At 34.0% G+C, this 22,873-nt stretch overlaps 1 protein-coding gene and 1 long non-coding RNA gene across 3 annotated transcripts in view; one reads left to right on the top strand and one right to left on the bottom strand.

Moving 5' to 3' along the window:
- Galntl6 (polypeptide N-acetylgalactosaminyltransferase like 6) overlaps positions 1 to 22,873 on the bottom strand; it is a 1,056,167-nt gene that overhangs the window by 96,211 nt on the left and 937,083 nt on the right. The window contains exon 8 of the mRNA XM_005325506.3: positions 17,245 to 17,362. Within this exon, the coding sequence (XP_005325563.1) occupies positions 17,245 to 17,362 (118 nt within the window). The remainder of the gene's footprint in view (positions 1 to 17,244; positions 17,363 to 22,873) is intronic.
- Positions 1 to 22,873, top strand: part of LOC144370311 (uncharacterized) — a 207,347-nt gene that overhangs the window by 133,581 nt on the left and 50,893 nt on the right. For both annotated transcript variants that reach the window (XR_013430284.1, XR_013430288.1), the window contains one exon: positions 13,649 to 13,741. This is a non-coding gene — a long non-coding RNA (uncharacterized LOC144370311). The remainder of the gene's footprint in view (positions 1 to 13,648; positions 13,742 to 22,873) is intronic.

Here is a 22,873-nt window from a genome sequence, read left to right as displayed (position 1 = left end):
CCATTTCAGAATTTTGCCTACCACCATTTCTAATGAATGAAAATTCATGTCTTCTATCCCTAACCTACTCCTTATTCTTAAAATTGTTTCTATCAGATTTTTTTTTTTTAATAGCAAAGTCAAATTTAGGACACTTCTGCCTGGATTTTTTTAAACATTAAATTCAGTGTCAAGAAAGAACCCTGATTTATTTATTTTTGTCTGTACTATCACTATGATCACTTTAAAAACATAAATCTGAGCATATTATGCCTTCATTAAAATCCATCAGTGGTCTTCTATTGGTCTTAGGGTAAAATTATAACTCCTCAATAAGTTTTCCAGCCTTGCAAAGTCTTATTTGTCTCTCAATCACTATTCTCTCATTCCCCTGGCCAGAGCGATATTTAAATCCCCAGAAGGGAGCAAATTTCCCCTCCTTAGGGCTTGTTGCCATGTTCTCTCTAAAGGGATTTCTACCTCCCTCACCCCCTTCCTGCTTTCATAATGCTTTCCTACTTCCTACTTATTTTCCAGATTTTAGCTTAACTATTACAACGGAGACCTCTGATTTGGTCAGGACTCCTGTTGTATGCTCTCATTCCATCTGCACTTTCCTTCTACATATTTCATTTTAGTAGTTCTCCCTTATTCATGGTTTTGTTTTTCATGGCTTCAGTAATCCATCGTCAACCACAGTACAAAAATATTAAATGGAGAATTCCAGAGAGAGAGAGAGAGAGAGAGGGGGAGAGAGAGAGAGAGAGAGAACATTCACACAACTTTTATTCTAGCATAGTGTTACAATCATTCTATTTTATTATTTTTATTATTGTTAATCTCCTATTGTGCCTAACTTACAGATTAAACCTTATTATAGGTATGCTTGTATTTAGGAAGAAAACATAGTACATATTATGATAGGTGTTACCTGTGGTTTCAACATCTACTGGGTGTCTTGGAACACATTCCCCTCAGATAAGTGGGAAGTGCTGTGATTGAGTCAATAAATATGCAGTGAGCACTTACTGTATGCCTGACATCCTTTACTGGAATCATGTGTGACTGATTCAATGTTCTGAACTTATAAAGGTTTCTTTCAAATGGAGGCTGCAATTATGATAACCATAATTAAGTAATTTATTTGTATGATTCATTTAGTGTTTGCTTTCTCTCATTGGATTACAGGTTCTGTGATTATTTAATTCATTATTATGTCTTCAAGTATCTAAGGAGGGTTCAGAACATAATAAATATTCAAGTATTTTTTAAGTGGTTGGGTATAATCACCTCTTGTTTTAATTATGTGTATGCTCCTCCTTGTACAGAGGGCTTCTAGGCTTTTACGACATAGTGTTGCTTCATACAACCCAAGGCCATCTTGCTTTTTTACCATAAACATATCATTTTGATTTTTTCCAAACCTAAAAGCTATTTTCATTTCTCTACCATGGATATAGCTATTCTTTGTTTTTTTCATTCTTTTTCATGAAACTGTATGTATTTCAGTAGAAATATCCACATCCTGACACAGTAAGTGATATGTTTAGATAACAGTGTGGGAACATAGTTCACTCAGAAAGCACAGTTGTTGTGATACCTATCAAGTATACATTTATTTTGAAAGACATTTTATATATTTATATTTTATGCAGGTTTATATTTTCAAAAAACATTCCTGGCAGTATGATGTGATGATAGTCTTTAAAAAAAAAACTATGTCATGCCATTCTTAAAGTATCTGATTCTTAGAGAAATGTTTTACATTTGCAAATAATGTGTCTTCTTTTTGACAACATAAATATTTTAAAGAAATGTTATTTTACCCATGAATGAACATAGAGGTTTTTAAACATAATGTAGCTCAAATTGACTGAATAATTGAATGTTTGCCTTATTTTAAAAACACTTTTTAATATCAGCCACAAACTGGAATTTAGACATAAAGAATGTTAAATTGAATGGAATCATACAATTATACTGGTCACATGGAATATAAAATCAGCTATAGTAAGAAATTGATCGTCAGGAGCATAATAAAAGAACATTTTTCAATGTAAATGAAGCATACTATACTATATGGAAATAGTGATCTAAATTGTCAAAAAATATTTATGAATACATTTACTTCCCAAATTGCTATCTCTCTCTTCATCCGCTACTCATCTCTCCCTCTTTTCTCTTTTTACTGAGGCTATTCTCGCTTCTTTTCTGTTCTTCCCACAAGCTAGATATGCTCCTACCTTAGGGCATTTGTTGATTCTTCCTTCTGCTGGAATTTTCTTTTTCTAGTGCTCCACATGGATAAATATCTCATTCTCTTCAAGTTTTAGCTTTGAATACTCCTGCTCCAAAGACCTTCTTACCCTGGACTCTCAGTGCTCATCACCATTCTTTGCTTCTGTTCTCATAGCACACACCACCTTCTAACTCAGTAGATACCTCAATTATTTATTGTGTACATTGTTTACAACAAAGATAAGAATCACTGTGTCTGACCATCATGCCTCAAATAGTTGGTGCTCAGTACTTTTGAATGAATGGATGATTGAATGAATTATTGGCTTATCAATACAAATTAATATTTATTACAGACAATTCAATTGCTTTAGGATTACCCATCCTGTGACTGCTATTAAAAATAACCTAGATGCCCTTCAGTAGATGAATGGATAAAGAAAATGTGATATATGTATATACACAATGGAATATTACTCAGCAATAAAAGAGAATAAAATCATGGCATTTGCAGGTAAATGGATGGAGTTGGAGAATATAATGCCAAGTGAAGTTAGCCAATCCCCCAAAACCAAATGCCAAATGTTTTCTCTGATATAAGGAGGCTGATTCATAGTGGGGTTGGGAGGGGGAGCATGGGAAGATTAGACCAACTCTAGATAGGGTAAAGGGGAGGGAGGAGAGGGGAACGGGCAAGGGGGTAAAAAAGATGGTGGAATGAGATGGATATCATTACCCTAAGCACTTGTATATAAACAGGAATGGTGGGAACCTATTTTGTATACAACCAGAGATATGAAAAATAGTGCTCTATGTGTATAATACAAATTGTAATACATTCTGCTGTCATATTCAACAAATTAGAATAAAAAATAAAAAAACAAGTTGTGATACCTACCTAGACTATTCAAATACAAATGTCAAAATAAGAAGTTACTTTGACTTTTTTCCCAGTCACAAGTAGCTTATTATAAAATGAAGCAATGGCTGATGTTAAAAATATAAGACACTGTATATAACAGTAATTTTCTGGGATTGGAAAGTAACTTTCTAACCGAATGGCATGACTTGAGCAAGCTAAGACTGAAAAACTTAGGGCTAGATAGTCAAAGACGCTACCATCTAATTAGAAATTAAAACATTGTTAACCTGAAGAGCTTTCGTAAGTACTGAGAAAAGCCACGTCTGTCATTATTCTCTGGGCTAGATGTAAGAAAAACCGCATCTTATAGTCTGACTTGATCTACAGAAGGTGTGGGGTGGTTTATCCACCCACACTATTTCTCTGTCTTGGTCTCAGAAACCTGGGTTTTGAGATTATTCTTGGAGAGAGAGAGAGAGAGAGAGAGAGAGAGAGAGAGAGAGAGAGAGAGAGAGAGAGAGAAAGGTGATAGCTTATTTTGATATTTCCTGATCAGTAAGTAAAAATGGTGGTCAGGAAATTAGAAATCAGAAATTAGAAAATGCATCTGCAAACTTTGAAGGCTTTAATGGGGTTATGATACTTTTTATTCTTTGGGAAATGCATTCTCTGAATGTAAGAAATGCTCTGTTAAGTGAGTATGTAAAAATCCTGCCCAAACTATCTTGTGTTTAACGAATTTCTAGATGCCAGGGTGGTGACAGTTTTAGAGGAACTGTTGATCTGCTTTTAAGATGCAGTGTTTGTATTTAGGGTAACATCAAGCAGTCTTAAAACAGTGATTGAGGTGGAGAATAGAATTGAAAACCAATATAACTTGTTGGTTTATTCAAAATAGAAAGATGGGTGAATCAACGTCTTTTCCCAAGATTCATCAGATTTGAACCACCTCGAAGGTGGCCACCTAGAAAAGGAAGATTTGAGAGTTGTCGGTGGCCTGAAGGGTTTGTGGGAGGGAACTAAGTGGGCAATCAGAGTCATAGAGGGTGGAGAATCAGAGTAGGCTCCTAGAAGCTCTTAAGGTCTGGAAACTTTAAGAGATTTAGCCATTTTCTGACTTTTTCACAGTTTGCTTACACAATTTGCTATTTCCTCCTTTCTTCAAAGTTGGAATGAATTGGGTTTCTTCTTTTTACAAGCCAAAAATTTTAAATAAAACCTTCTTCTTGAACAGTGAGGGTTTGGGTGTCCAGGACTGCTGAAAATGAGCTTTGAAGTTAGCACCTCAGTCCAACACAATTCAGATAAATATCATTGCAGCAAACACCAAGACAAAGCAAAGAGTTTTCCTTGCTTCAGTTTAGAAATTCATTAAACATTTAATTTATTTTCGATTAATTTTTAAGCAATATTCCATATGAAGATGTTTCACCAAAATAAAAAGAATGTGAATGTTTTTTGAAAAGTTCATATTGGCATTTGTAAGTTATTGTATCTTGGAGAGAAGTGGATATACTTTTATGATAGGGTGCTAGTGGACCAGCTGTGAATTGGGAAGTAACCACTCTTTCCTGAGTCCCTTTTTCATTTTCTATAAAGTTGAAGTAATGGATTGACTTCATAAGGTGGTTGTAAGGACTAAGACAGAGTCTGTTGGTGGCATATCATATGTGTTCAGTAACAGTGATCAGATAATATAGTCCACCTGTGGACAAACTTTCTTTTTGCAATATGTTGAGGGCTGCAATGGTGGTCATGTAGCCACATATTGACATCCATAAGAGGGGTCAGGGCAGATGACAACATGCACATCTGTGAAAGTGTGTGTATTGCCGGAAGCAGAAATTGTATTTAGAACTGCGACTCTCACACTTTGGAAAGGAGGAAGGAGTTCTGGTCCAGTCAGAAGCATTAGAATGATTAGAATAAATTATTTTCTTTCGTTCTTTTTTTTTTTTTTTAGGTTAGGGAAAAGGGCAACAGAAAAATAAAAAAGTTAGGAAAGAAGTCTCAATATTAAAAGAAGATTTCAGTAGGAAGTCAAATTGACCTTAACACAGGTACTGAATGCTTTGTAAATTGTTATAACTTGCTCAGTTTACAACTATCTATAAAAGGTAAAATAAAATTAAATAGGGAATTAGGAAAATACCATCAGACATAAAAGAAGTAACAACTGGAAGGAATTCATATTTGCTGCCAGGCTTATATCTAATAGATATAAAATTTAACTTGAAAATGCTCTGTTACACCTGAGGTACCTTTTGTTAGGTAATTGAAATGAATCTCAGATTGACTTGTGGGACATTTAGCAGCTGTTTCTGTTTATCTTTTGAGTTTCTGAATGAGTTTAGAGTCATTTTAATATTTTCTTTGGAAGATCAATTCTGGGCATGTGGAATTAAAATGGATATTTTTATGTCACCTAGGCTAAACATTCTAGGGGAAATATCCCTTCAGGAACAACTCTGGATATTTTCTTGTGTACTTTGAGGTGTACGGTGTATCATAAAAAGGCTTCTGTCACATTTCAGGTACAAAATACAACTAGTCTTTGAAGCACTTTGCAGGTTCAGAAGTGAGGAGCAGTCTCTAATGTAGCTGTCTCGTAAAAGCAATGAGAAGGTATATAAAATATTTTAGAATCATCCTTAGCATAAAAAGGATGTCTAATGAGCACATTTTATAAGGCTAAATTTATTTCTAACACCAGCATTCTCATGATAGTTTATATGAGATGGCTCAAGGGAAAAGAATGCACTCCTAAAACGAGATTGAGTTGTTCCCCTCTAGAAAGGCAAATAAACTATTTTCAGAGTATAAATCAAACATCCCAGGGGGAGGTTTTTGCATTTTCAGACAACAATGGTGAAAGTGGAGAATGCTTATCAATTAGAATGCTGGTTTTGTGCTTGGCTTGCCTTAGGAACAACAGTATGAGAAGTTAGCAAAGTTAGTGGTGGCTGGGGGAGGGAAAGGGGGAATGACGTGGGGACAAGAACTCAGAAGACAACCCCCTTTTCTTTGGGATGCTAGTTTGTCATTATCCTGCAGTTTGAATCCCTTGGGGTCTAGACCTGTGGAAGGGAGGCCAGGCACAAGAATACCATTGGACATTGGGCTACTTCTCTGTGCTCAAGGATTCCCCAGTGGACTAAAATCCTCCTGTTAGCTTAGAAGTTTGGGCCAGATTAATACCTTAGATTTACTTCTTGAACTTGTATTTGAATCATCCTGAGATCCACATAAACATATTGATTCACCAATACAGATTCGGATGTATTTCATGAGGCTTATTCTAACCCCCAATCTAATGCCTCTTCATTAAGAGAATCTTAAAAGTCAGGGGCTGAGCAAGGACTTACCCAGATTGCATATGTGTATCAAGTCAGGTGTTGGGTTGACGTGGTGGACATGGGGAACCAGTAGATAGGAGGCCCTTTCCACTCTTGTCCCTTGGCCTGGATGCAAATGTTTTAAGAGCATTATGCTCGTCAAGTAAGACTGTCCTCTATTCAGGATCCTGCTTTGAGATATTGGCCGATTTCCTCTTAGCTTTTAACCAATGTCAGAAATGATTGTACTTGTTTATCCATTTATTTACATATGATTTTTATTCACATTCCATTCCATTAGGTGAAAACTTTACCTTTCTTTTGGCTGTAATATTCTCAGTGTCTTTTGCATTGTAGGCTTTCAATAAATATTTTCCTGATACACGAATATGACTGTGAATATTGTCTACATGTGAAACTATATATAGTATTGAGATTTTATAATATATAAGTACTTACATATATACTGTATCATACATATTTTATATATAAAACAACATTTATCTGCCCACTTTTATTTTTGCACACATGTTCTATACTTCGATTTTTTTTCATTTACCAATGGGTTTGGATATGCTATATTGGTAAAAATAAAGTTGTCACATTTTCTTTTTAAAGGCCATACTGTAGCATATAGTCTGGGAAGATAATAATTATTCGTTTGTTTCCTGGTGATGAATATTTAAGTTTTTTCATTTTTTCTCAAATAATACTAAGATAAATAGTTTGCATACATGTCATCTCACATGTGTGAGTTTATCTTTGGGTTATATGACTAGAAATAAAATTGTTGAGCCATTTTAAACATGCACATATTTAAAATTTTGGAGGATATGTGCTAATTGTTCCCCATGGAGATTGTACCACTTTTCACTACTGTGACTGATTATATTTGAAAGTGTTTCTTGAGGTCCTTGTCAACATGTTGTTGTAAGACTTCTCTTTGCGTGTGTGTGTGTGTGTGTGTGTGTGTATGCAGGTTTTGTGGTGCTGAGGATCAAACATGAGGCCTCCCATATACTAGGTAGCTTGGGCTACATCCCCAGTGCAAACTTCTTCATTGTTGCTAATCTAGTAAGTGAAAAATGTGCCGTTTTTTAAAATTTGTATTTTTCTTAAAATAATTAAGGATGAATAACTTTTCATAATTAAAGAGTCACTTGTATTTCCTTCTCTATGAACTTTCTGTTCTAATATTTTGCCCACTTTTAAAAACTACTTAGTCTTATTGATTTGTGGAAGCTGTTTATGTGTTAAAGATATTAGTTACAAATAATTTCCCCTAGATTGTTACTTGTATTTTTTTGTCTTTTTTTCCATATAGCAATTTGTTTTTTAATGTGGATGGATTAATCTTTTCTTTAAAACCATACTTAGGGGAGTATCTCCATTCTAGCTTTGCCATGATTTTTATAGTTATTATATATTTTTCATTTTTAATGCTTTAAACAATTTAATCTTCTTAGGCTCTATTTTTGTATAAAGTATGGGATTCAACTTTATCCCCCTGCAACTCCAAAATGAATACTTTTCCCATACTATTTACTTAGGAAATGCTTATCTTCCTCTTGATCTGATATTTTTAAGTTTTTCTTGTATTAAGTTCACATATTTATCTGGGTCTCTTTCAATTCTGTGCCACAGAGATCTCTTATTTGTTCATGCAGATTTTATTATGTGTTTTGTCTGCTATGGTTAGCCTGTTATCATTTGTCACCAAAGTTTTCTTGATTTATTTATGTTTCCCCTTATGAATTAGAAGCATTTTATTTAGCACACACACAAAATTCATGTTATCATTCTTACTGAGATTGCAGATTTATGAGTTTGCTTAGGGAGAATTACATTCTTTATGAATTTTCATCTATTCAACTTTTTTTATCCCTCCGTAGTATTATAACATTTCTTGATTCATCTTCACATTTTGTAAGTGTATTCATAATTTTTTCCCTTCTATTGTAAATAGTGTTGTGGTTTCTATTCGTTGAGTGGTTGTTGTGTGTATATATAAAGGTTATTGTCTTCTGTATATTGACACACACACATACACATTTTATCCAGGCAACTTACTGAGTTTCTTATTATTTATAGTAGTTTTTTTGGTTCATTCCCATGCATTTTTTAGGTGGATCATATTACTTGCAATTAATGAAAAGCTTTCCTCATCTCTAATTCTGTTGTTGTTGTTGGGTACTGGAGATTGAACTCAAGGGCACTCAACTACTGAGCTATATCCCCAGCCCTGTTTTATATTTTATTTAGAGACAGGGTCTCCCTGAGTTGCTTAGCACCTCAATTTTGCTGTGGTGGACTCTGAGCTTTTGATCCTCCTGCCTTGGCCTCCAGAGTGCCACCGTGCATGGCCTCTAATTTTTTCCTATCTCTTGTCTAACTGCGTTACCTAGTATCTTCAGAATAATATCAAATAACATTAAATAATAATCTAATGAGAAAAGTACCAGAGTTTTCTTATTGAGCAAATTGATAGCTTTTGAATTGAGATACATTTATTATACAAGCATATATTTATATTTTAATCATCTGTATTAAGTATTTTGTTCAAAAGTAGATTGTAAATTTTAACCTATATTTTATATTACCTATGGAGATGACTATGACCATTAAAATTTGCTATCAAGGTGAATTTGTTAATACACAGCCCAATGTTAAAACATATTTGTGAAAGCTGCATTTAATTTGATATATTAGTCTTTGAATAGTTATTTTATTGTGTAATGTTTTATGATTATTATTTTTTTAATGTTATTACTTTCACATAAAATAGGCTTGTACTTCTCTATTTTTTTGTGCTATCCTGTTCAGATTTTAGTTATAAATATGAGTGACAGTTTTATAACAATTTAAAAGATTTTTTATTTTCTGATACTAGAGAACAATCAAAAAATTTTGGAGTTTGTGTTTTTATATGTTTAGAAAATAAACCCAATGGAATTTGGTGTTCTATTTTTTTGGATGATTTTCTCTTTTTGATTTTTTTTCTTTCTTCTATGGTCGTTGGTAAGTGTGGGATAGAATTTTGAAGTTGCCCCCAGATTCCCTGGGTATGCATGACTTTGTATAATCTCCTCCCTCCGAGAGTGGGCAATACTGCAGAGATGATAGATTTCACACCTGTGAGAAGGTGTCTTTATATGATGAAAGTGAAGGGACTTTGCCGATATACTTATGGTCCCAATTAAGTTGCTTTTGCGTTAATCAAAAGGGCAATTATCCTAGGTAAGTCTCACCTAAGAAAGAGAGTCTTCAAAAGTGATTCCCTGCTTCCTGAAGGAAGAGTTTTGAAGATGGTGAAGTGTGAGAAAAATTCCATTGCAGGCCTTGAAAGAGTACACTGCCATATTGGGAGAGGGCCAGAAGGAGGTGATGTGGCCAGGACCTGGGGGTGGGTGGCATTTAAGAGTTGAGAAAGATCTCTAGATGACAATGAAGAATCCAGTCCCACAACCACAAGAATTTGATTCTGTCAATGATCTGAGGCAACTCGGAAGACCTTTCCCTAGTTGAGCTTCCAAATGAAGATACGAGTTGGCTGGACATTTGATTCCAGCCCTGTGAGATCCTTAGCTGAGAACCTGGTAAATATGCTGCACTTCTCTTCCAAACCATCTATATCACCCATAACCTTATTGGTATAGAACTGAGCATTCTCTTATGATTATTAAATTTTTTTGAAATTTATATTTTTCCATTATCCTTTTTTTTTTGTATTTGTATTTTGTTTTTTAAGGAGCAATTGATGATATCTAATTCATTTATCTGTCTCCATATCTATCCATATCTCATACTAATTACTTTTCGCTATGAAGAACCAGCTCTTTCACTACTAGGTTTGGTTTTCTAAATCATTAATTTCCCTTTTAATGTTTGTACATCTTTTATTTGTATTTCTGTAAGTTTATTTTATTTTCCCTTGCAAATGATTTGTTTATCTTTATTCTTTCTTTTTATGTTGACATAAAATATAAGAATATTTCCTTCCTTCCTTCTTCTGTTCCTCCTCCTCCTCCTCCTCCTCCTCCTCCTCCTCCTCCTCCTTCTCACTGTTACTTTCACAGTAATGGGGATTGAAACCAGGAGTGCTCTATCCCTGAGCTACACCCCTAGCCATTTTTTATTTTGAGACATAGTCCTCTAAGTTATCCAGGCTGGCCTCAAATTTGTGATCCTCCTACCTCAGTCTCCTAAGGCACTGGGTTTTCAGGCCTGCACCAACTGGCCTGACTACTTTTATTCTGAATACTGCTTAAGCTGTATCTCTCATGTTTTGGGATATGTTATTTTAATTTTTTTTCTTGATGACATTAATAAGAACTCTACTTTCATTTCGCTCTATTACCTTTTAACATCATTTCACTGTATTACCTTTTAACATTGTTTATCTGTATTTCATTTTTTCCTTTTGTTAACCTATCCTTCATACTCCTATATGTTTTCAAAATATCACTTCTCTTTTGCTTTTAACACAAACTTCATTTTTTTTGTTCCTGTTTCTTCTCCATTTTTTTTTGTTTTGAGTGAATATTAAGGAAATATTTTCTTTTCCATTTTAAACTATTATAATTTTACAAGACTTTCAATTGATGAATTATAAATACACTTGTAATATTTTGATGGCTTACATACCATGTTGGGAAACTTTAAATATAGCTAATATTTTGGTATTAATTTTGAATTCATGCTAAGTATAACAAATAAAATGCACATTTGTTCTTGAGAAGCTCTGTAATGAGATCAAACCCTAGCAGGGTCTAATGGTTTGCTGAGCTATGATCAGTGACAGATGCTTCATACTCAATGATTAGTCCCTATTCATTATTGAATAGCCATTGCATTTTGTAAATATTAAAAAGTTCAATATTACATTAAATCATAACAAGAGTTGTAACGTCTTGTATTTAATACATGTCAAACAGGAAGAACATTTATTTCCTTTGAAAGTAGTTTTAGAGAGTGTCAGTAGCTATTTTTCAACAAGATCATATAGTCTTCTATTTTACCAGCTAAAAGAAATTAGGTTAATGGGTTTTTGAACAAACCCATTCCTAATTCTTGCTTTGATATTAACCAGGCAATGGCCTTTCTTTGCAATTATGAAACAGAATTTTTAAACCTTGAATTAATGTTGAATGAGATAAGATATTGAATCCAATGAACTTCAAGTGCTAGTTCATTTTTTTTTTCTTATTGAACAACCCAATTATTGTTATCACCATAGATTGAATAGAGTGGTCAGAACTTTACGAAACACAATGCATTTCATCCCAAATGTCAAAATACTAGTTTTAAAATTTTAATTATATAATTAAACTTACTTTTATTAGGATGATGAAACTAAGAATTGTTGTTCATGCCAAAATTAATTTGAAGAGTTTGGAAGGACTGAGGTGTTGGAAAAAAAATTATGTCAAATTAGATGTGGGCAAGTAATAATAAAAGATTGTGTAAAACTCTAAAACAACCAACCAAACAAACCCAAATCAAACCAAACCAAACAATAAGATTCTGTTACTGCATTAAGATAACTTCAGCATACCCTTAAGTTCTCATTCCAATTTAAAGGAACCCAAACTAGAAATTCTAGGAAACTCAGTACAACTGTGATTTGTGCGCCTTTAATTTTACTCCTCAAACTATAGTTTTACAGGACCCAAAGGCAGGAGGAAAGCTTTGCCCTACTTGCTTTAGAAGACTGGTGAATAAAATAAATGTGCATTTATATGTTCTGTTTTAGAAGAAACTATATTTTTAAATGCTTTTCTGCCTAATTAATGTTTCTCTTTAGCGGGTAAATCAAGGACTTCTACTGGGCTTTCTTTACCTATTTCTGTACAGCCCAGCTTGCATGGTATACAGACACACCGAGAAGGCTGGTGATTAATATTTATAGAGAGAAGAAACAAATTTCTCAGTAACTCTTCCCAGTCTGACTGGTTAGTTAAAATCCCTGCAATAATGGAAATATGAGTTTTATCTTTTCAGAGATGAAAAGGAAAATTCTAGTTAACCTGGTGTTCAGTATAAATTGAGGTAGTTAGAAGAGGCCGATAATTGATGGTAAGTTTTGTGGTTTATGATTCAATACGTTCTCTTGATTTGTATGGTAATTAGGAGCAACTACAAACTTTTAGGAGGAGAAAATAAAGCAAGTCAGGGTAAAATTAATGAAATGTTGGATGAATTAAAAGAGGAGAAAGATTAGAGGAGGAGAGGTTAGCGAAGAGGCTATTGTATATGTGCTGAATTATTACTGTGAATATGGAAATAAAATATATCCCAAACAATACTTAGGATGAGAAAGTGCGGTGAATTAATTCTCCAGGCTTCTATTGGAAAATAAGTTCCTCCAGGGAGATAATTTTCTTAACATTTGTCCTTGAGCCTTGAGAGTTTAGCCCAGAGTTGGCAAGTTGTAATTAAAAAAAAAAAAAGTAAATGTCTAGGGAATTAATGAGTTTCCTTAAATGTCTGGATTCTAAGCCCACCACATAGAAGGGATGAGAGAACATCATAAAGATGGTCACACAGGATGCTGTAATCCAGTAACAGTGATTTTGAGATCAGCTATGGGGCTCCCAGGGTTGTTGGATTCATTCTTAGAACATATGGTTCTCATACTCCTCTCACCTGGGCCCTTGAATGTTTCTGCATAGCTGAGGCTATGGATCAAGAGCTCTTTCTGGCACTACAGATGGTCAAGAAATATGGCACCCAGGTAGGGCCTTTTTGATGTGCTCCTGGGGATAGACAAGGGAAGCTCAAAATTAATTTAATGCTCTTTCACACCTGGATCCAAAGTTTGTCTCATGCTAGAGGTTCTGCAAATTAGAGTGGCTGGGCTTCCTTCCGAGTCTCTTCTGGGTGCCTAATTAGTGTCCATTGTCCACTTTTATTTTCTGAAATCAAAGGACAGATTTTTTTTTTTTTTAAATGCTAACATATGGACTTCTATATTTGGAGAATGGATATAAAAATGCCTACTAAAGAATAAGGACTTTATAGTGGTTTTAATATTATTTCAGTAACAAACAGTAGATGATATTTAAAGACAGGGAGTGTCTCTTAGACACCACACTGTGCATTCTGTCTTAGTCTCCCCTTTGTATCCAGGTGCAACTGCAAATTGAGTACCTGGAACAATGCCTGGCATAAATTTGATGCTCAATAAAAGCTGGTTGAAGGATTGACTAAATGCTGCTTTTTCCTTCCTTCGCAGCTGGCTAACCTGGTAACCTTGGAAGACAGCTGGATAATCCTGGGCCACATGGGAGTCCAGATTCCTATTAAAAGTTACTGAAGACTGAGCATGGTATGGACAGATCATATTTTTCTAGAGAGCTCTTTCCTTCAACTCCTGAAAATTATACTGTGTTGGATTTTATGTTATGGCATGAAATCTACTCATCAAATGAGTCAGGTTTTTTTTTTTTTTAAAAATCAAAAATGAAGGAAAGATATTTACAGAGAAAGAATGGAAGAGCTCTGTTAATAAAATACTGCTCCACAGAAAATGCACTCCTTTGTATGAGATAGGATTTTCAGGAAATAATTTCATTAAGCAATGGAACTTGTCAAAAACTTTAAGGAAATGATTCTTTCTTGGAAGAGTAAATAGGAAACAAAGAGGCCTAATAAGGAACATTTGTACAAGTCTGTTGAATTAGAATACTTAGTTGTCATCTTAAATCAATTTCTATATTATGATGTATAGTGTTCTAGCAAACTCTTGAGTCATCCATATGTGTTCCCCAAACCTTAAGTGCTGACCAGTGTATATCTTACGATGCTTTGCACTGTAAGATTAATCACAATTTATGGGATGTGTCCAAAAATGCAGACGTTTGATTTTTCTCCATTATTTGTATTGTAATTTAACAGCGGTTTGTGTACGAGACTTTTGATTCCTTTCACACAGGGAAAATTCTTTGTGTTTCAATGTAAATTCTACCAAAGCCTCTTCAAGTTTGTCCTCCTCATCTTACACATCCTAATAGTGAGGGACAAGAACCCCAAGGTCAGCAAACAGCAGTGAGAAGAATGAAGGAATGTGTCTGAAAGGAGACCCTGTTAAGACATAACTGTCGCCAGAGAATCTGTCATTCCAACCAAACAACCTGGGGCAATTTGGTCCTGAATTTCCAGTGCCGTTGCCATGGTTTTTAGACAAAGAAGACAGGCTGCATTCCAATTATATCCTTTAGAGTGACAGATAACTGAAAAATAGAAAATGGGGTAATAAAATCTCAGGTCACCCAGGAGAGGTGTGCTAGATACGGTGAGAAGTGAAATGTAAGTTTATGTTTGCCTCAAAAGCACCTCTGTGATTTAGAATGCAAATGCCTCTTCTCCATACTCTCTAGACTCTCAATAGCAATTTTATCCATTATCCAGTTCACTATTCAAAGCCAGGTATCCCTTGCTTACTAGAAATTTTCCTATCATTTTAAATATAAGAAATTAATGAATTAAAAGAACTTAAGGAAAAGATATTTCTTGAACTGTTAAAAAGTAAAAAAGCATCCCTAGAATTCTGATGATATTGCAAATACACCAATGCCACATTTATTTTAAATTCTGGGATCAAATGCAGTACTGTGGTTTTCCAGTTGAAGGTAATATTGCAAATTTTGCATCCAACTGATATTTGGGCAATGTCTGAAAATCAATAGTATTTTGCCAGGGTCAGTAGAAGGGTTGCTGCTGTGCTCTTAGATTATAATGAAGATACAAGCTGCTGTTCAATGAGAATGATTAGGCAGTGATCAAGAGGTTAGCAGTGAACTTGAGAATGGTGTTGGTAGATAGGATGTGGGTGTCAGACAATTTCATGCTTTTGTAGTTTCTGAAATTAAGCAGAAACAGAGCATTGTAATCTCTAAGTGACACTAGGTAATTTGTTTCATCTTTACAATCTAAAAAATTTAATCTAAAAAATGTTTAACACTTTAAGTCTCAGTTTTTCATCTTCAAAATGGAACAATATCACCCCTAACTTTTATAGCTTAATTTAAAATTTGATAATGCACATGAAGCTCAGCATCTGGCTTAGACCATTAAGTAGATGTAGTAAATGTTATTTCTAGAAATATTACTGCTGTATTTCCTTCTGTTGTATGCACTGTAATAAGGTGTAGAACCATTGCTGTGACAGAGGAACCCAAAGACATTGGTAAGTTCAAAGGTTTAAAACAACGAGTCTATAAAAATGCATAAGAAGTACCTATCTTTATATGCAAAATTAGATGTGTTTGGGTGAAAAATGCACTAATAAGTGGTATTTCAAGGATTATAGTCAGCATTGTCTAAGGGAAAACTCCAGATGATATGAAATCTGCCAGTCATGCCTCTTGAGTTTCCTTTTGAGCGTATTTTATTTTGAGGGTAAGGACAACATAATTTTTCTGTTCATATAGTAGATATAGTTGCTACAGTTTAATAAAAATTACTTTTAAGCTGGATGTGGTGGCACATGCCTGTAATCCCAAAGATTCAGGAGGCTGAGGCAAGAAGATCAAAAGATTGAGGTCAGCCTCAATTGCTTAGTGAGAGCCTGTTTCAAAATAAAAGAAGTACTAGAGAGGTAACTCAGTGGGAAACTGCTCCTAGGTTCAATTCCTAGTGTATACCTCATCAATCAATAAATAAGTAAATAATTAAAAATAACTTCTGTCATTTGCTTCGCATATATAAATTCAAATATTTCAAGCAGATTTTTATTTTTGGTACTGGGGATTGAACCCAGGGACATTTTACACTGAGCCACATCCCAAACCCTTTAAAAGTTTTTAAATTTGAGACAGGAACTTGCTAAATTGCTGAGGCTTGAACTTGCCATCCTCCTGCCTCAACTCCCAAGTAGCTGGGATTACAGGCTGTGACGCAGCACCCAGCTCTAGCTGGTTTTTGCATTTATTATATTCAGGATGCATTTTCTTTCTTCAGAAAGAACTGGTGTGATTTTATAGTGGAAGTAATAGTCTAAAACAGATTTACTTAGGGCTGTCTGTACGATGTTACAAGAATCAATCTATACTTACATGTAAATAATGACTATGATAAAGAAAAAAATGAGTTCTTAGATTGCTTTTAAAAAAATCTTTTAACAGTTTAGAATATTTTTAACATAGTTTATGGTGCTTTGCTTAGCTGTTTTTCATATCCACAAACCCTGAAATTTGAGATCCTATCTAACTGCACATACATGTACATATATATGCAGTGTTTACATATATTTATTTGATAAAGTGTATAATCTTACTGAGCATTGACTGTTAAAGTAAGTAGACTTTGAAAATTCCATATAAAAATAAATAAAAATCTTACTTATTTGGGACTTTTATAAAGAAGAGCTTCAATTTGTCATTTATATTTTTAAGTTTCTTTTTCGGTTAATGGAATTTTGGAATAACTAACTGGTTATGATAAAAATCTGAACTATTATTTCTTGGTCCAACTACAAAGGGGAAAAGCTCCAATAACTTGACTTCTTTCTCCTCAATGCATTTAATTTTTCTATTTTGTGTTCTAAGGGCCTCAGAGCCAGTGGAGTTGTAGGTCTGTTGGGACACAGTTTCCCATCTGCAAATAGGAGTTTGAATTTTTTTGTGTGTATGGCGAGGCCTCAACACACTGAAATGTCAGAATGAAGTAGCCTCTCTCATTGGAAAGCTAGCTTGAAAAGGTGACAATGTGTAGTGTCACCTGTCATTAATGTCATCAAGTCATCCTACAATATAAGTCATAGAGTAATGATGTCATAGCAGAATTGTCAAAACTATGTAAACATGTTTGAAGAGGGTGGTGGCAGCTTACCTTAAAAGAGATTTCATATTGTTCTCCTCCCCAGATTTCTAAACCAGGATCATAGCCACCCAGTTCCCAAAACCATTTTCGATCCACAGCAAAGAGACCTCCAGCCATGACAGGAGACCTGTGAAATGAAAAAAATAATCTTTAAAGGACTATGAACATCAGAGATAATGACATTTTATTTGAGGGGAAAAATACCAAACTTTGAGCTATGGTTTAGTGGTCAAATGAACCATACCATTTTCTATAAGTGGATATATGATTCTTTGGGGGCCACTTTTCTGTAGTGAGAATTGAGGAAGAACCATTTTGAATATTAAACTTTGCATTTCAGGTTCTAATGAAACAAAGGCCCTGCAGAACTACATTTTCTCCATCTGTTAGTCTTTAGAAATATGTATGTGACTCACATTTTGCACTCAATGTTAGAGCTTTTTCTTTGAAAGAGGTCTCATGCTATCAGAGAATGGTGTTGACAATGTTGTTGACTTAATCCTTTAGGATGCATGCACTGAGCATCTACTACATATAGATCCTGTCTATAGACTGTAAAATGGTCAATCAAAATACAATAACCAACCAGAATTATTTAATTAACAATATGAAGCTGAAATTTAAACGAGATCTTTTTTCACTTTATACAATTTTTTTTAGGCCTTCTTGCCTTTCTAAGAAATATCATTTTGACTACATGATAATTTTCAGGAATTCTACAATGTTAGGATGCATAATCATGTTGCTATTAATAAGATCATTATAATCACTGGGTGTGCCCTGCCCTACTTCTTTCTTGGAGTTCAAAATTCTTGTTTTGTTTTCTTGAGTGCTACCTATGTGCTGGGTTGTAGGCTAAGGTCTTTACTTCATTACCTTGATGAAAACCTGATAACAACACTGTGAATACCACCTCTATGGTTTGAAAAACAGGCCCAAGGCTGGAATTAGTGTGTGGTTGAGCCAGGCTGGACCTGGTCCTCTGATTTTAAAATCTTTGTGCTCTTCACCATGGCACTGTAGGGGTCAAGAGAGACAACTCTATCCACATGGATATAGAATAATGTGAGAACACCATTAAATAGGCCAAGCAAACATAAAAACAAACATTTTTTGCACAGTCAATGTGACAGTTTTGAAAAATGTTTGAAACAGAATATTTATAAATGGCAATGTAAAGCATACAATTTTGATACATATTTTAAAATGTCTATAAATGTGATAAGCACACCAATTTGCATTCTACCTGAGGCCTTACGCTTGGTAATGTTCTTTGAGGCACTTGTGCAACATAAATCTGAATTTAAGGAACTTTGCATGTTAAGATGGTACTTGATCTAATCCCTTCAGTTTAAAAATATTTTTGTAGGTATAAATTAGATGTAGACTGAAAAATTAAAAGTCTGGAAGGGAGACTTATTATTATTTTTTTTTTACTCTAGAAAAGTGAGAAGAATGCAGAACATGCCATTTTTAATTTGTTTGAATTAATAATTTAGAATCAGATATACCTTACGTTATCCCTCTCCGAGCAGCCTAATCGTTTCCATTTTACCGCGCACTGCATTTCAGAGTGGATTTACAACTGTAGCTGGAAAAAATTAGGACTGTAATGCTTATTGGGTGCAGCTCCCCGATGAATACATTTCAGTCATTGCAATCTTTGTTTCTGCAGGGATGGGGTATGAGAAGCAGACACTCTCCAGTCCTATTCACTCTGAACCACTCTCAGTCATACAAATATATTCTCATTTAATTGTGTCAAACACGAGGCCAAAGTGCATCAAAATTTACACTGCCCACAAAGGATCTGAAAACTAGAAGCATGGTAGTGAGGGAGGGATTAGGAAAGAGAGAGTTCAGAATTGATTTTTTTTTTATTGTGAACAATTTGTTGAAAATACAATAATCTTGTTTTCTTAACGAACTTATTTAAAAAGCCCATGTATTGTATTTTAGGTTAATGTAGACCCGTAATGAGATAAATTCAAATGGATCCTGTTTACCTTGTGAATGTTTCTATCAAGCTCCCAATAAATTAAATTAATTTGTATAACTTATTAATTTATTTACTTTAATAAATTAGCATGCCTTAGAAATACTTTTTACACATGTATAATTTTTTTAAAAATTTTTTATTTGTTTTAATTAGTTATATATATAGTAGAGTGCATTTTGACACGTCATGCATAAATGGAGTATAACTTCTCATTCATCTGGTTGTACATGATGTAGAGTCACATAGGTCATGTAATCATATATGCACATAGGATAACTATGTCAGATTCATTCTACTATCTCTCCTGTCCTCATGCCCCCTCCACTCCCTTCACTCCCCTCTGTTTCATCTAAAATACCTCTGTTCTTTCCTCCCACCTTATTGTGAATTAGCATCCACATATCAGAGAAAACATTTGGCCTTTGGTTCTTTGGGATTGTTTTTTTTTTTTTTTTTTTGCTTAGCATAAAGCCAATCCATTTACTGGCAAATGCCATAATTTCATTCTTCTTTAAGACAAAGTAATATTCCATTGTGTAAATATACCACAGTTTCTCTATCCATTCATTTGTCAAAGGGCACGTAGGTTGGTTCTATAGTTCATCTATTGTGACTTGAGCTATTACAAATATTGATGTGGCTGCTTCACTGTAGTTTGCTGACTTTAAGTCCTTTAGGTATAAACCTAGAATTGGGATAGCTGGGTCAAATAGTGGTTACATTCCAAATTTTCTTAAGAATCTCCATACTGTTTTCCATAGTGGTTGCACCAATTTGCAGTCCTACCAGCAATGTATGATTTACTTATAAATTTTAAGAATGGCTTAATTGAATCGTGACAACATACAAAGGATTGCTTATATTTTAAGTGTACCATTTGGTAAGTTTTGACTTATGTGTACTTTTGTAACCCCATCACCACTTTTGAGAAATGAACTCATCTACAATCTCCAAGAGTTTTTGCATTTATGCCCTCTCTTCATTCTCCTCGCTGGGGAAGCTATTGATCTACTTTCTTCTACAACTGATTGGTTTGCTTTTACTAGAGTTTTATATAAATGAGATCATGCAGGATGCATTTTCTGGGTGGGGAGAGGACTGGCTTCTTTCTTTTAATATGATAATATTGAGATTTCTATGTTGTAGCATGTGTTAATAGTTCATTTTTTAAAAAAATTGTTGAGTGGTATTCTATTTGCATGAATACGCCACAGTTTGATGATTCATGAGTCTATTGATGAACTTGTAGGTTGATTCCAGTTCAGAGCTCTTATGAATAAAGCTGCTATGACCTATGTGTACTCACTGTGTGGACATGTGCTTTCATTTCTCCTGGGGAGAATACCCGGGAGTGGAATGATTAGGTCATATGGTTGGTATAGGCACATGCTTAACCTTTTAAGAAACTGCAAATCGTTTTCCAAAGTGACTGTACCTCCTCATCTTCCTCCAGCAATGTTTGTGTTCTGGTCACCATGTGTCCTCACTGATAATTAGGACGGTCAATGTTTTGAAGTCTAGTCATTACAACAGTATATGGTGGTGTGGTTTTATTTTGCATTTCCATGATGGTTAATGGTGTTAGTGTGTTTGTGCATTTCTTTCTTTTTTTCCTGACTCATCTAGCCACAGTTTTATCAATTTTATTGATCTGCTTAAAGGACTGTTCCACTTCATTAATTTCTCTTTTGTTTGTCTTTTATCATTATTAATTTCTTTTTAGTATACAATTATCTTAATTCTTCTGTTTATTTTGAATTTAATTTGTCTTCATTTTAGAGTTATTTAGGGTAGAAACTGAGATAACAGATTTCAGTCTTTTATTTTTTTCTGAGATAGGTATTTAGTACTGTAAATCTCCATTAACTACTATTTATCAGAACCCCACAATTGATAGGTAATATTGCCATGTTTATTATGTTCAAAATACTTTTTAAAAAAATGTTTAATTTTCGTTTTTTTGACTTGCATGTTACATAGATGTGTTTAATTTAGTTTCCAAATATTTAGGAATTTTTGGATCTTTCTATTACTGATTTCTAATTTAATATCATTGTGGTCCAAGTGTGTACTTTGTATGAGACCTTTTTTTCTCCTTATTGGGACTTTTTGATGGCTCAGAATGTGGTCTATTCTGGTAAATGCTCCAGGTGTATTTGAAAAGTTTTGAATTCTGTTGGTGTTGGGCAGTGTGTTCTATAAATATTTATTAAGTCCAGTTGTTTGATACTATCTTTTGAATCATGTATATTTTTATTGATTTTCTTTCTCCTTTTCTCTATCAGTTATTGAGAGAGGAGTGTTGAAATCTCTGACTATAATTCTGAGTTTGCTTATTTTTTTATTGCTGTCTATGTTTTTTTGCTTCATGTCTTTTGTAGCTCTGCGAACAGTGCAAAGATGTTTAGGGGTTTTTCTATTCTTAACCTCATCATAACTGTTAGGTGACTTACATCCTCCCTGGTAATTGTCTATATGCTATCATCTATTTTGTGTTATTGACATAGACCCTCCATCTTCTTTAGATTTGTATCATCTAAATACTAGTATTTATAACTTTGTCTTTATTTTTACTTTTTAATTATTTGTGTCTTTATACTTAAGTGGCTTTCTTATAGCATATACATATATATATACACACACACACACACACATATCTTGCTTTTAATTGGGTTATTTAGATCCTTTTCTTTGATTATTCATGTAGTTAGATTTAATTCAATTATCTTCCACTTTTTTTTTTTGTTTTCCAACTGTGGTTTCTGTCTTCTTTTCTGATTATTTGAGGAATCTTAGGATAGTAGCTTTCATTTCTCCTCCTCCAGCCTTTCTGCTTAGCTATCACACATCTCACTTTCACATATTTGTAACCCCACATTATCTAGTGAATATTTTGAAGCAATTATCTTTTAAAAGTTTTAAAAATAATTAACAGAATGACCTGTTTTCAATGTGCACTTTTATGTTCTGTGAATTATCTGTAATATATATCCAGAATAAAATGGAATAAATTTGAAAAGTTTTAAACAATAAAATTGTATTATGCAAAATATTGTGTATATATGAAATCATAATATGAACATCATTTCAGAATTGTGTTGAATTTTATAACTTTGGAGAAAATGTAACATTGGGATATTTCTTGTGCACCTATGTTTGTTCACTGAAATTCATACTTGACCACACACTGAGGAGTTAACTGTTGGGCAAGGTACTGAAGTCAAAGGAAGCTAGGTTAATATATTCCTGCTATGTTAAAGATAAGAAGAGTTTATCTGTTGTTTTATTTTCTCCTCAAAGGAAATGAAGAAGAGAAATTTATTATTTTCAGCATATTCATCTATACTCTTGCTTTTCATTTTATATGAACTTTTAAAAAACCTCGATTACCCTGCACAAAAAATCAACTCAAAGTGGATCAAAGACTTAGGCACTAGAACAGAGACCCTGTGCTAAGAAGAAAAAATAGGCCCAAATCTTCACCATATCAGCCTAAGATCTGACTTCCTTAACAAGACTCCTAAAGCACAAGAAGTAAAATCAAGAATCAATAAATGGGACGGATTCAAATTAAAAAGCTTCTTCTCAGTAAAGGAAACAATTAGTAATGTGAGGAGAGAGCCTATAGATTGGGAGAAA

This window comes from Ictidomys tridecemlineatus, chromosome 14 (assembly GCF_052094955.1).
Source record: "Ictidomys tridecemlineatus isolate mIctTri1 chromosome 14, mIctTri1.hap1, whole genome shotgun sequence".
In the NCBI taxonomy this organism is placed as follows: Eukaryota; Metazoa; Chordata; class Mammalia; order Rodentia; family Sciuridae; genus Ictidomys; species Ictidomys tridecemlineatus.
Note: the sequence above shows the minus strand (reverse complement) of the source record. Positions and strands in the feature narration are given on the sequence as shown.